General features: G+C 39.9%; 1 protein-coding gene across 12 annotated transcripts in view; it reads left to right on the plus strand.

Moving 5' to 3' along the window:
• The first annotated feature begins 1,409 nt into the window (after positions 1-1,409).
• The window catches only part of BCAS3 (BCAS3 microtubule associated cell migration factor), a 373,998-nt gene continuing 362,200 nt past the window's right edge, over positions 1,410-13,207 (plus strand). For 8 of the 12 annotated variants that reach the window (XR_011326035.1, XM_069790971.1, XM_069790969.1 and 5 more), the window contains exons 1-5: positions 2,306-2,457; positions 3,885-3,972; positions 6,797-6,851; positions 8,824-8,899; positions 10,825-10,931. Coding sequence is in view for 11 of the 12 variants with exons in the window: in XM_069790971.1 (XP_069647072.1) it covers positions 3,902-3,972; positions 6,797-6,851; positions 8,824-8,899; positions 10,825-10,931 (309 nt within the window). In the remaining variant the exon portion in view is untranslated. Of the gene's footprint in view, positions 1,794-2,305; positions 2,458-3,884; positions 3,973-6,796; positions 6,852-8,823; positions 8,900-10,824; positions 10,932-13,207 lie in introns of those variants that run through there. The other 4 variants (XM_069790967.1, XM_069790966.1, XM_069790968.1 and 1 more) reach the window with 2 other exon arrangements.

The raw sequence follows: 13,207 nt of genomic DNA on the forward strand, positions 1-13,207 counted from the left end.
TTTTTAATTTCAAGCTTAAGTTCTGTTGAACACATTTGTATCTATTTTGCATTTGTTAAAATCTAATACTCTCCCCTTCTTCACTGTGGCTATGTGGCTTACAAAACAAGACATCCCACATAGTTTTACTGCGGAACTGATCTTGGCACTTTATACAAATGTTTGTTAAACTGCAGCAATATATAACCTGCATTTCTTTAATGGGGAAGTAAAAGGCCAGTATTTTATTCCAATGGCTAGGGTGGTATTTATAGACTTTAATTCTTTACTGCTGGAACAGTAAAACATGGGTTGAAATCAGGCCTGCTATCTTTGTATGTTGCCATGGTTGCAGGAATCCTAGGGGGAATTGTATGCTTTCTGAGAATGTGTAATCCTTTTTCATCCATCCTGTGAATACAGCACTGTCCTACAATACGAAAATAACGGCCTGTCCAAACTGGATCCTCCAAGAATTTATTTCTGTGTATATGGGATGTAACTTAAGACTTAACAATGAAGTTTTGGGATAAGTGATGTTGACATTATATACCACATAAGGACAGGGGGGAAGCATATCGAGGCTAACAGCAGCTTTATATACTTAACTAGCAGCAATCTTTGCACCAAACTAAGGTAGTAATTGTCTATTTTCAATTTAACCTTGTGACATTCAATCTTTTAAGATGCTCACAGTAAAGATGCAAGTGTAACATGTTAGATGAGTATCTGTATTGCTGCTTATAGTGTGTGTATGTAAAAGCAAAGAGACTACAGCAATTTTCTCAGTTTTTTTTCTCTATATAGAAGCAAAATTTAAATTCTCATCCAATTCTGCTGCATTCATAAATGTGTGCCTTGTTCTGCCACATTTCCTCACAACAGCTCTAGACTTGGGCTTCTCCAGCTGGAGGGGCAGGCAGCAGCTTTTTTCACTTTTAATAAACCAAACAAAACCTAGTGTTTTTCCTGAGAAAGCTGCTGAATGATGGTAAGCATTAAACATTCAAAGCTCCTCTACAGTAGACATAAACTTACTTGCTGATACAAACTGCCAGCAGTTTACTCTAGTGTATACTTTGCCCACCTACATATCATTTGACTTCTCTGAAATTAATTATCAAAGCTGAGATAGAGAAGTGTGGGAATTTACAGCTAATGTGTGAACACGCTCTCCTTTTGGTAAAATCAAGCCTGAGTTACACCAACTTTTTTTTCTTGTGAAATAAAGCACAAATATGTGCAAAACCACAGTTCTGCATCATCAAGAAGATGCTGAAAGCAGACGTGACTTGCGTCACCCTGTTGCACTTTCCAAAAATTAAAAAAAAAGCCTCTAGTGCTACTTTTTTTTTTTTCTTTTTCCCAGAGGACAACTCTGTGGGGCAGCCTAACCGTTGAGAAGCCATTGTTTGAAATCATCTTCAGGGCAAGAGGAACGAAGAATGGTTACTCTTCCCTGAGAGGTACTTGGTGAAGCAGCATGCTGCGTGACGCTGTTTAGTAACCGTTTTGATTTTTTTGATGCATAGGTTATGGCTTGCGGTTACGGAAGTCGGGGTAGATTCTCAGAACAGGTCGCTCGATCCTGACATTGAGGTGCCCGCTGCCTGGAACGGCGAGCCAGAGGCCCAGGCTCCCTGACGGGAAACCTGACCGGCTTGTGAAGAGCTGCCTACCAAGGCGGTTACTCAGCTACAGAGAACTGCGTCACCCTCAGGAATCTGCGCGGACACCTGTAAACATTCCTCTGCTTGCGACAGCACTGCCAAAAACCCCGAACTCCGAAGAAATCCTCTCAGGAGCCGTTGGCGGTAAGCTCTCCTGGCAGGGAGACGCTGCTCCCGAGGCTCCCGCCCTACCTGCTGAGGGGTACCCTCGACCCCCAGGCCCCCCTCACCCTCCGCCGCCGTTCTACGGCCGCCTCCCGCCGCCAAGCACCGAGGGCAGCAGGGCCCAGACCTCTCCCTTCAGCCCCGCTCACCTCCCCTCGCCGCGGCCAAACCTCTCTTCCCCCGGGCGAGAGGCGAACGAACGCCCGAACGCCCGCCTCGCCCTCCCCTCCCCCCCTCCCCTCAGAGCCCGCCGCCGCGTCACCGCGCCTGTCGCGCGGCAGGTATAAACACTTGCGGCCCTCCGCCGCCAATGGGCGGCGCGGCGCGTGACGCGCGGCCCCGCCTCCGCCCACGTGCGCGGGACGGGCGCCGGCGGCTCTCGCGAGATCCCGATGTAAACAAAGCCGCGGGTGGGGGCAGCCCAACCGCCTCGACCGAGCTCAGGGCGCAGCCGCCCCTCTGTCTCCTCCCGGCGCCCCGCCCACTGCTGGACAAGCGGGGCGGGGGGTTGGCCGGCAGCGAAGAGCGGCCCGCCTTCGGAAGCTTCTGATTGGCTAGCAGCGCGCGGTGCGCTGGGTGTCATTCCCCGTGGGGGTCCCAAACACTGTCAGTGAGGAGCCGGGCTGAGGGGAGAGGGCGGCAGGTGAGGGGTGGGGGGGGCGGGACGACGGGGCGGCCGAGGCCGGGGCCGGGAGAGCTGGGTGAGGGTTGTGGGGCGGGCCCGGGCTGTGGGGGAGCGCCGTGGCCGGCTCTGAGGGCGAGCGTGGGGATGTGAGGCCGGGCAGGGGCCCGGGGCGCTGAGGGAGGGAGGGCGGGGGCCTGAGGGAATCCTGAGGGAGTCTGAGGTGTGAGGAGAGGGGCGTCCGGCGGGTCTCGGCTGGCCGCGGCCTGATTCCCGGAGAGGCCGGTCAGGTTGGAGCGTTTCGTTCTGAAGTTGCTCAACAGCCGGTGGTTGAGGGTGCCCCGGGGTTTTTCCGGCCGCGGTCCTCTGTGGGGCCGGTGTTCCCGCCTGTGGGAGCGTTCCCGCACGGCAGAGCCCCGGTGTTACAACTTCTCAGGTGCTCGGGGCTGTGGTGCAGGTGACAGCACTCAGGGCTGAGGGGAGGGCGATGAGCACCGGCTGGCGCAGGTGTCCCGCTGGATTCAGGCATCGTATGAAGGGATATTTTGCCCTTTACGTGTTATTTTTTTTCTTTTAAGGTTGCTTGGCGTGCGCGTCAAACTTCGGTTGTACTGCTGAACGTTTTGTTATTAATTTCTATGGGGTTAAGTGTTTATCCTTGCCTCGCCTAATGAGACGGCCCTTACAAAGACCACCCAAACGTGAAGTGATGCTGATAACCGATACCACATTGGGGATTTGGCTTTTTCTGTCGCTTTATGTACTGGTTCTTGGTTTGGGGCGGGGCAGGGGGTGTGTGACAATGGAGCAGCTGAATGGTGAAGTGAAGAGGTGGCTGGGATCTGTGATGCTCCTCAAGTGTTTTTTGCCTTTAGGAATGTTATGCTGAATTTTCACACGGAAGAACAGAAGTGTGAAGAAAAACTTGAAGACGGCACAAAAAGCTGACATAAAAAAAGTAGAATGTGTTCCATCATGCTTTTTATGTTAGCTTCAGTGTAACCCATTACAGATTTTCAAGAGTACAGTACGCTGCAATTGTGATTGTACATTATTTTTATATAAATATTTTCTAAGACAACAGCTCATCGGTAAATAGTGGTCATACGTAATGCTGATGATAACTGTGTATCTGTACCACTATCTTTAATGTACAGTTTGAAGAAAATTTTCCACTTTGTCATGTAGGTCTGTGGGGTTTTTTTTTTTGCTTTCACATACATTGCAGGAGCTGTAGTGATTGAGATACTGAAAAAAGAAGTTGTTTGTTGGGGTTTTTTAGTATTTTTTTTTAAAGTGCTGTAAAGGGGCATAGTGCTGTACAGGTTTGTATAAGTTAAGTTTCTTTCTTCAAGAGGTCTTTTATCATCCTGAAGACTATGTCAAGAACTGGTGTAATAAATAATCCTGATACAAATTATTATTAAAAAGAAATGTGTTTCTCACAGGTACCTGAAAAGAAACAATGGCGACAGAATCTCCACGCCGCCCTAGTCGATGTACTGGAGGAGTGGTGGTTCGCCCACAAGCTGTCACGTAAGCATGTTCTAGAAGAATAGCCCTTATTTGAAGTGGTTTTTATGTTGTTGTAGCAGAAGAACCTAGCCTGAATTTTCTTTCAAAGCCAGCTGTGAGGGCTTGTGTTGACAGTACGGGTTTTTTTGCATTGAGTATTTTCCAATAAAATAAAGTAAACGGGTGTTGCATTCCTGTCTCCTAGGACTGTGCGGGTCAAACTGTCTCTGTAAATGGGTTGCTTTTCACTTATATACCAAAACCTTCAAAGTTGTACATTTTAAAGATGGCTATATTGCAGTGTTTTGTTGTTTGTTTACACAATTTTGTTTGCTGTGCAAACACTACACTAGCTGTAGATTGATGACTGCAGACTCCTTCCTTAGGCTAGAAGGAACGTGCGTAGCATGTTCATTTCTTGCTGTTCTTTTTAATAATACCTTGTCACAGGGGTGGATATATTAAAACATATAAGCCTGTCATTAAAAGTCTTCAGTAAGTAGAATTGTGGATTCTAATTTTTTTTGCTTAAGAGAACAAAACCAAGAACAAAGGAAGAAGCTACCTCTCTCCAGTCAGAGTGCATAAGAGACCATTTTTTTGCTTGGGCATCCTTATTTTCATTGTGTTTACATGAAAATGCTTTCATGGCAAAAGAGCTTAATAAGAGTCTAGAAGATTTATGGTCTTGTCTTTGTTAAAGGATTTTGGAGCAGTTTTTCTTGGGGATGTTTATACTGCTGAATTGTTGCTGCAAAATGGCACTGTATTGAAATGTTCACTTGTGCTATCAGTTTCAGTGGCTATTAGTTTGCTACTGGAGATAGTTGTGTATTTCGACATCAAGATGAGCTTTATTTTTACCAGGGAGCACAAGAAACCTATCATTGTAACACAGAAAGTTGTGTTAGAGGTTTGTCTTACAGCCATGTGGTAGAATAAGCTTTTTTTTTAGGTTGCAGAATTCCTCAACAAATGCATTTCTGTTTGTAATGACCTTTTCTTCAAAGTAAGTTTTGAACAAATAGTAATAGAAAAACACTGTTAGAATAAGGTCATGTGTTCTTTTGTTTTATTAAATATGGTGGCTTGTTCTTGAGGTATATCTTTTCACCTCAAAAATTGAAGTATTTTTGATGAGAGTTTGTGTATGTTGCGTAGCCTGCAGCAGCATTCTGCTGCTTGTGTTAAACTCCTAGATTCTTACTAACAGAAGATTTTTTTTTTTTTTGGGTGGGTTTTGTTGTTTTGCTTGTTTTTAAGCACTTCAAAGATATCTTCTTGGAAGTTTTTCAACTTCAGGAGACATTTAGAGTACCTATACTGAATAAAACATTTTCTAAACATCAACTTTGTTTCAAGACGTACTGGTGGGGAAAAAAAAAAAGTACTCATTTCATGAGCTGAAAAATGAAGACAGTATGACTCTTGCTAGTAGGCATTCATGTGAGAGCTTCAAACACCTTATTTAATACTATACCTGTAGACAAGTATTATTGCTAGGTAATAAAGGGCTCTGGAGGTACACAGACACAGTTTTGGTGACCTACATAAATCAAAGAAGAATCAGCGCTATAAACCACAGCTCATTTATAAGGCCTCAGCCTAAAGCAGTAACACAAACTTTATTTGATGCAGTAATCCTTGGATTGCTGAACAAAATCTAGTTTTTTTCATGAGTTGGAATAAGCTTTCTAACCTTTAAAACTTTATGGTTTAGTTTTATCTTTGTTTTCAGAGAGGAGTCAACCAGTTAAGCTGATCCAGGTGTTGGCAGTATTTGACTTGAAGTATCTTCCGTATTGCTGTGTATAGGGCAGAGTACCTAATTCTTAAATACTAAACACTCCAATTTCTATTAAAAGAATCTTACACAGCAGTTTCAGAAAGCATGAATAAAGTATATGTGGCTTTGGACATCAAAAGTCTAGATTTCCTAGTTTATGATTTTTCTTTGTTTCTATTAGAAATCTTGAGTTGGCACAAGAAAAATTACTACCACTATGAAAATTAATTTGGGGGCTGCCAAAGCTGTTACCTAAAGAGTTAATTCTGTTTTTTAAATTGTCTCAGACTTTATGAAGATAGTTCTTGTTGCCAGCATGTTTCGGTATTACTCATTACAGAAGGCGCAAACTTTTTGCATAGTTTCAACACCGTCTGTGTAATACAGTCAACCTACGTTGTATGTTGCTCAGCAGTTACACAAGAGACTCGCTGCTCATGCAGGGATAAGCTAATGAAAGCATTAGTTTAAATCTACCAGAACAAACGTATCTTGCACTATATACTATTCTAAATCATTGCTGCTAATGAACTTCCAAGAAGGAATAAGCTTCCCAAGCTACAAAATCTTACCTGAAAATACCTCTCCTGCCCCCAGGCGCTACCACTTACTTCATCATTGTACATAGTGCATATGAGGTCTTAAAGTTCACTTGCCCCACAAGGAGAGCTCCGGCCCTTAGCTTAAGTCCTCATCTTCATGTTGTAATAGCCAAATCAAGTAGAAAAATGCTGAAGAATAATTTCCAAATGCGTGTTCTACTTCAGTCAGCCACTCTGATGTGGAGAACATGGAGTAATTTTTTGACTGTTACATTTTATACTTTTCCCCCAAGCAGTTATTTCATAAACAAGTATCACTTAGCTTTTTACAGAGTTTTAGGCCGCTATTGATATTGTCAGAGTGTTTGGTAGTATATTAAGTAACTGCATTGCATACTTAATATTTTCCTTTGCGCTAAAAATTGTACATGTTTTCTCTGGTGAGATGTCTTATTTAATATATTCATGCCTGTTTCTGAACTTCAGTGGTAGTTAAAATTCTCCTTCTGTTTTCAAGGGAACAGTCATATATGGAAAGCGTTGTTACGTTCCTTCAAGATGTTGTGCCACAGGTATGTGTAGATCTTTTAAAACTATTTTTTTGGCGTACAAAGCAGTTGAAGTGTGTGTCAGGTGGACCAAAATACCATTGAAAAACAAAAGCCATTTTTTTTTGTTTTTTGAATGTGAATCTTGAGACCAGGTTTTTAAAAGCATAGACTGTGTGCCATCTGAAGATTGGGCCTACACATTTCCTCTTATAGGTAATAATTAAAATGAAAGTCTTAGCTACATAGAAGCTGAAGCATTACAGTATAAATAGCAGGAAGAAGATTGCAGCCTTTTCCTACGACAATTTTGGCAATAGAATAGCTGCGGAGGGGAGAGGCTGGGCATAATACTTGCTCTGCCTCTTACAAATACGTTTTTTCTAGGTTGTAGTTGGAAACCTGTGTATGAACCCTGGCTGGATTGGTGTTAGAACAACTTGGTAGACACTCTTTGTCACCTTAGCTTTTATCATTGGCTGAAAAGGAGAAAGTTTCTTTTGCCTCCTTTACTCTCTCTTTTTTATCTTGTTTCCTTAACTTGCCTCAGAATGTCTTGGCTGCTGTGGGGCTGTGGAGCTCTGGCTAGCTCGTTGTTCTCCAGCGTTCTGCAAAACGGAATTCCTCACTCTGCTTTTTTATTTTATCCCCCCCCCCCCCGCCATTTCTGGGATCTTCCTCTCTGGAGAATAACTATGAAGCTTATGTCTGCTCTTGGTCATAGTTTTTGTAGGTAGCAGCAGCATGAAACTGGAACGGTCGCTTCTGTATTGCTCATGGGCCTCTCCGTAGCAGAGGGAAATTAATTTTGTTTTGTTACTCTTTGGGGAGGCTGTAGTCTGCAGTGGAGGAGCATTGCAGCTAATTGTAGCCTCAGGAAACTATCTTAGTTCTTATTTGAAAGATTATCTTCATTTGTTAGTCATTAATTTCCTCAATAATAATAAAAAAAATTCCTTTCACTAATACCAATTTGTGAAATGCATTTTGGACTCATGGCCAAAATTAAAAATAGTTGAACTTTCATTTAAAAGATTGCTGCATTCTATGCACACCCCTATTTTTTCCCCTCTGTAGTTAAAGGATACAGTCTGTGTTTTATTTTACAAATCAGTTTGCCTTGGAAGCATGGAATGTGATTTGTTTTGAAAAGTAATACCCACACTTATTTTTTAAATTTGTATTTTTAGTTCATGTTATTGTTTTTCTGGCATGTGATTATACAAGCTCTTTTCATATTTAATCCAAAATACTGCACAGTATTTTGTTACAATTCATTTGGAAGTGATGGTATTTCTACTGTAGCTCACATTCTTACTACCACAGTTTCTCCTGAGAACTGTAAAACTTGCAATTTGGAAACACTGCAAGTCTCCCTCACAGTTTCTTTTTGTATCTCATCTTTTTATGGGAATCTGTAGAACACAGAACTGAAACATGGATCTGTTCTACTGGAATGACATTTTATTCTCTTTTAAATGGCTATATAAAAGATGTCACAAATATAACTAAAACATGTCAGTAAAATTAACTATGTAGTAAAGGTCTCCTTCTTTCCTCAGTCTTGCTTACAAGGCTTTTAAGTGAACTAAAGAGAATTTTAAAAGTAGAAATGCCTCACGTGAGAACCTCTAACATTGCTTTTAGAAGTAGTGTACAACTGCTAAAGTTAAAGATTGTAGAAGCCACTGTGTTTTAGCTTGACTAAATTACTGTAGGTCATGTGGCATTTCTAACCTGCTCCAGCAGACTTATTGTTATATATGTCTTGTCATTTCTACATTAGTAAGTGATGTTACGCTTGTTGAGTTGTATTTAGTATGGTATATGTTGGTCATGGAACCATTCATGTTTGAAACAAAACCTCACAGGAATACTGGCGACAACAAGATACACGTATCTCTGTTTTTCTAACTTACATTCCCTCCTGTGGTCTAGAGAGGGAGAAAAAACGGTATTAAACTTTCTTATTTTAACCCTTTTGCTTTTTGTCCAGGCCTACAGTGGTACCCCACCAGCAGAAGAAAAGGAGAAGATCATTTGGGTCAGATTTGAAAACGCAGATTTAAATGGTATGGCTCCATTTTCTCTCACTTATTTTTGTGATTTTTTTTTTTTGGTCCATGTACAATAATTTCAGTCAGCTTTATCAGTAAGCATTGTTGACTGAAAATTAAGTATTTAATTTCCCTGTTCTAGACAGACTAAATTCTAAGTGAATAACTGCACTTCCATTCAGTATCTACCAAGTAGAACAAATAGGCCATGTGACTTCATCTAAAGGCAAACTAACTCCTGCTTAGGAAGAGGGGCAAAAAAAAAAATCCATTTCTTTTTCTTAAGGTAGTTGAAAACAGAGCAGAGAACTGAATTTATTTCATCAACTGTTTGATTTCAAAGCCATATTATCTAACTGTGAATCCAGTCCAGGTCCCAGATATATTTTCAGTGGGGTGATAGAATTTGGAGTAATGTAGAAAGGAAGAGCAGTGAGGTAAAATGAGCAGGAGATTCCATGATGTCTTTCAGGGAAGTAATAGAGCAAACTCACAAAATATTCCTAAAATGTACCTTATCACTTCCAGTGTATCTTAATAAATCGTCAGCAAAGACTAGTGACAGTGCAGAAAACAGATCTCCAACCGTTTTAAGAGAAAATGGTGATTGTTAAAAGCTTTTGCTAAGAGTATCACGTAGATTCCCCCCCTTAAGATCTGAGCTGTTTTACCCGTCTATCCTAGTTACCTTTTTTTTTGAATCGGAAAGGTTAGGCACTGAATGAGAAATGGTTGAAAGGAGCTATCAGGTAGTTACTTCTTGAATTAATTGAACATCTTGGAGTTGTTTGTGGTGTGTGCTATGTGTGCTTGTTGTAGCTGGGGAACTAAGGGACCTGTCTTCTGGAGAACACTGGATTGAAGTCTTTCAGTGGATTGCTGTTTCTTGTGTGCCATCTTATTTTCCTGTCTAGAGCTCTATGGTAAAGGCCATTCTGGTCTCAGATGAAGTACTAGCAACCGTAGCCAGAGCTGTGATGGGGAATTTTCAGCCTTTCCAAGAGGTTAATAGGGAAGATTATATGTTTTCCAGCTGTTGAAATGGCACAGAGGCTGGCAGTTCATAAATTCAGGGGTTTTAGAACTGTCAACCTGTAGATGGCATTATGTCCAGCTTTAGGCTATCTAAGGTTTGTTTGCTTGTGGGTTTTTTTCCCTCATATATTCATTTTTAAAAAATATCAGGCATTCCCTCTTTAGGTTCTTTTCTGTAGTATAACAAAAAATCTTTAGAATATTCTTCAGAATTGTTCGTATTCTGTTTGAATTTACTTTTATGCAGCCTGATCTGATTGGGCCTGAACACATCCTCTTTTACCATCCTAAATATTTCCTCTCTTTCGTTGATGCTTACATGCTTGCAGTGAGCTTTTGTTCATTCTGTCATGGTTGAAACTGTAGTTTTAGAGGGCTTAACTCAAGAAAAGCTTAATATTTTTGATTATTATGTCCTGTAGCACTTTTCTTCCTGGGGATTTTCTTCTTTTGGTAAGGTTGATGTAAAGATTAATTATATAGTATCTAGAAATAGTTTTGACCAGTCTGTGCATTTGTAATTTCTGTATTTGTTAATGCTTATTTTGTTGGTCCTTTGCAAATTTTTCTTTGATTGAAAAGTTTGCCATGTTTTATTAATCATTGGAGAAAGAATTACAGAAGTTTTTGGGGTATTTAGTGACAACCCACAATCCAGAAAACTTTTCTCCATAATTTTAAATTTTATTGCTTTCTAGCCTCTCTGTGAAACTTTAACAAATCTACTGTTTTCCTAAAATAATATATTTCATTGTTGTTCCAGCATAAAAATTTAAACCACTTTGCTTGCCTTTACTTATGACAACAGAAACATGCATTGAGAAAATACCATCTAGTATAACTGACATCAGCCATAGCTGATCCTAACCTGTTAATAATGGCTTTGATATTTAAACCCAATTTAGATACATCAAGGAATATGGAGTTTCATGAAATACATAGCACCGGGAATGAACCACCATTACTGCTAATGATTGGATACAGTGATGGAATGCAAGTCTGGAGCATACCTGTAAGTATGGATTTCACTTCACTTCTGTGCCAGACGCTTTTTTGTTGGTAATGTTGTGTTATTTCTTTAATACCTTACTTTTCATTTTTCCTATTGAAGTGGAAAGAGCCAACATTTACCATCAATGTCATATGGTTTGTATGTAATATGCTTATCTTAAGATTAATACTGAGCATAGATCAAACACTTGAATTTGTGTACCTTCAGATTTGAAGGCTTTTTACAAATTACTTCTATTAAGTAAATTTTCGGAGTCAAATTGGGAGTAGTGTTTGACATTATGGAATAGTTTGTATCCCAGAAAAGACAGAAATCTTTTTAACCTACAGAAAGGAATAAGGCTGGAAAAATATGAAAAGCATTTGTTTGTCCCAGGAATGCAAGTATGACCATATTAATAGTATTTTACAATCAAATGTTTGTCATGTACATGATTTGCAATTTTAATTTTATTAAAGTCTATGTGTGCATATGGGTTTGATTTCATGCTGTCATACATACACCCTGCAGTTTGTGTTTCAGAGTGGTTTATGAGCACATGGTCTTAATTTGGGGAATTTCCCCCAAATTTCTTGAAACTATAGAATAAAGTTTAATACAGTAGGTCATAAAATTCTTAACTTAAAAAAAAAAATTGCCTATAACACCTTGTCCTTCAAAATAATGTAGAGAGGGTGGAGTTCTTTTCCTTTGTAAAATACACTGGGTTTTTTAGAAATATGTATGGTTTTTTTATTACTTTATGTTTAACTATGTAGGACATGTGTTTATATACCAGTAGCTTAGACAGTATAATAAAAAAAATGTTAATTTGTACACCGAAAGTCAAGTTAAACTGAGTTTCACTGGAGTGTGGGAGAGCTGGCTTTTCCCCTCCTGATTGCATATTGTTAGCTAGAGATGAGGAAGAAAAAAAAACTGCTGAGCTTTTGCATTTAAATGAGGGTTTATTAGAAATGCAGTAAGAACTAGTATACTTCACTATATTTCAGTATTTAGTAACATTTTACCAAAATTTAGGATCTTTAACCAAAACTTAGGAACATTTTAACCAAAATATAGGAAACTTTATCTGCTGTATGTCCTGAGAAACTGTGTCTAATTCTGACTGTCATGGCTTTATTTTTAGTGGAACAAAACACATCTTTTATCTTTTTAGAGCAGAAATGTGTATCAGTGTCTGACATAGCAAAGCTAGCTTGTCCACTCTTGTTTTTTCTTCTTTTTTTTCTTTTTTTTTTTTTTAATCTGCCTTTACACTGGAATGACTTTGAATACTAAGAATGGGTTTACAGTATGTAATTAGTATGTAATTAGTTTTTGTTATTTTGAAGACTGATCAGTTTTATATTAATGTACAAATCAGATTATTAAAGTGGTTCAGAAAGACTTTGCTTTGTTCTTCGAAGTGTATTACAGAAAACAAACATTAGGTGTCACTAAGATACTGAGCTAAGAGAGCAACTACAACTGTAGCAGTACCAGAAGTTATAGCACGAGTTGATCAATTAGTTAGGATGCTGTGAGTAGTCACAATGACTTAGGCTAAAGAATTTTTATAAAACAGCTTACTTTATCATGCTGAAATTTTCCTATTCAAATGAACGTGTGTTTTCTGAAAAAAAGTATGAAAGTAGACTGCATTGACATGGGACTTGTCCTGGCCACTCTATGATATGAGCAGCTCTGTGTCTAGCAGAGATTGTTTTTTTTTTTCCTCTGTGTGTGCGTGTATGTAACATGCCCTTGCTCTGTGGTTAGGTGAGAGTTCTGTGCATCCCTTGTAAGTGACTTTCTGTGTCTGAATGAAAGACTGTCTCTGTCAGAGCTACCTGTATCAATGCTCTTGAGAAATGCTGTCTAGGATGGGATCCTACACATCCAAGGAAAGCAAGAATGAAAGGGAGTTTCAGTTCTTTGCTATGTGAACAGATTTCCTTGGTGTAACCTGTTCTGCATTTAAACTCATACCCCATGGTACGCTGCAGTAAACATGAAATAATTTGGTGGAGATTACTAAAAAAATGACAAGTTAAACTACTTTTTTATCCTGGTTTATGTCTGTTTACTGATGCTGTCAGCCAGGTAGTACAAGGTAGCTTATGCATGTTTCCTACTGGGAAAGAAGGGTTTTCTTTGGGTTTGTGGGTGGTTTTTTTTTATCCCCCTGCCCCCCGTGTCTTAATTAGCCACAAGTTGGGCCACGGAATACCTGATGTTACCTTCTTTTTCAGTAGGATGATACAGCCACATTGTCTTTTTTTCCCTCCAGTGTA

Source organism: Haliaeetus albicilla, chromosome 9 (genome assembly GCF_947461875.1).
Source record: "Haliaeetus albicilla chromosome 9, bHalAlb1.1, whole genome shotgun sequence".
In the NCBI taxonomy this organism is placed as follows: domain Eukaryota; kingdom Metazoa; phylum Chordata; class Aves; order Accipitriformes; family Accipitridae; genus Haliaeetus; species Haliaeetus albicilla.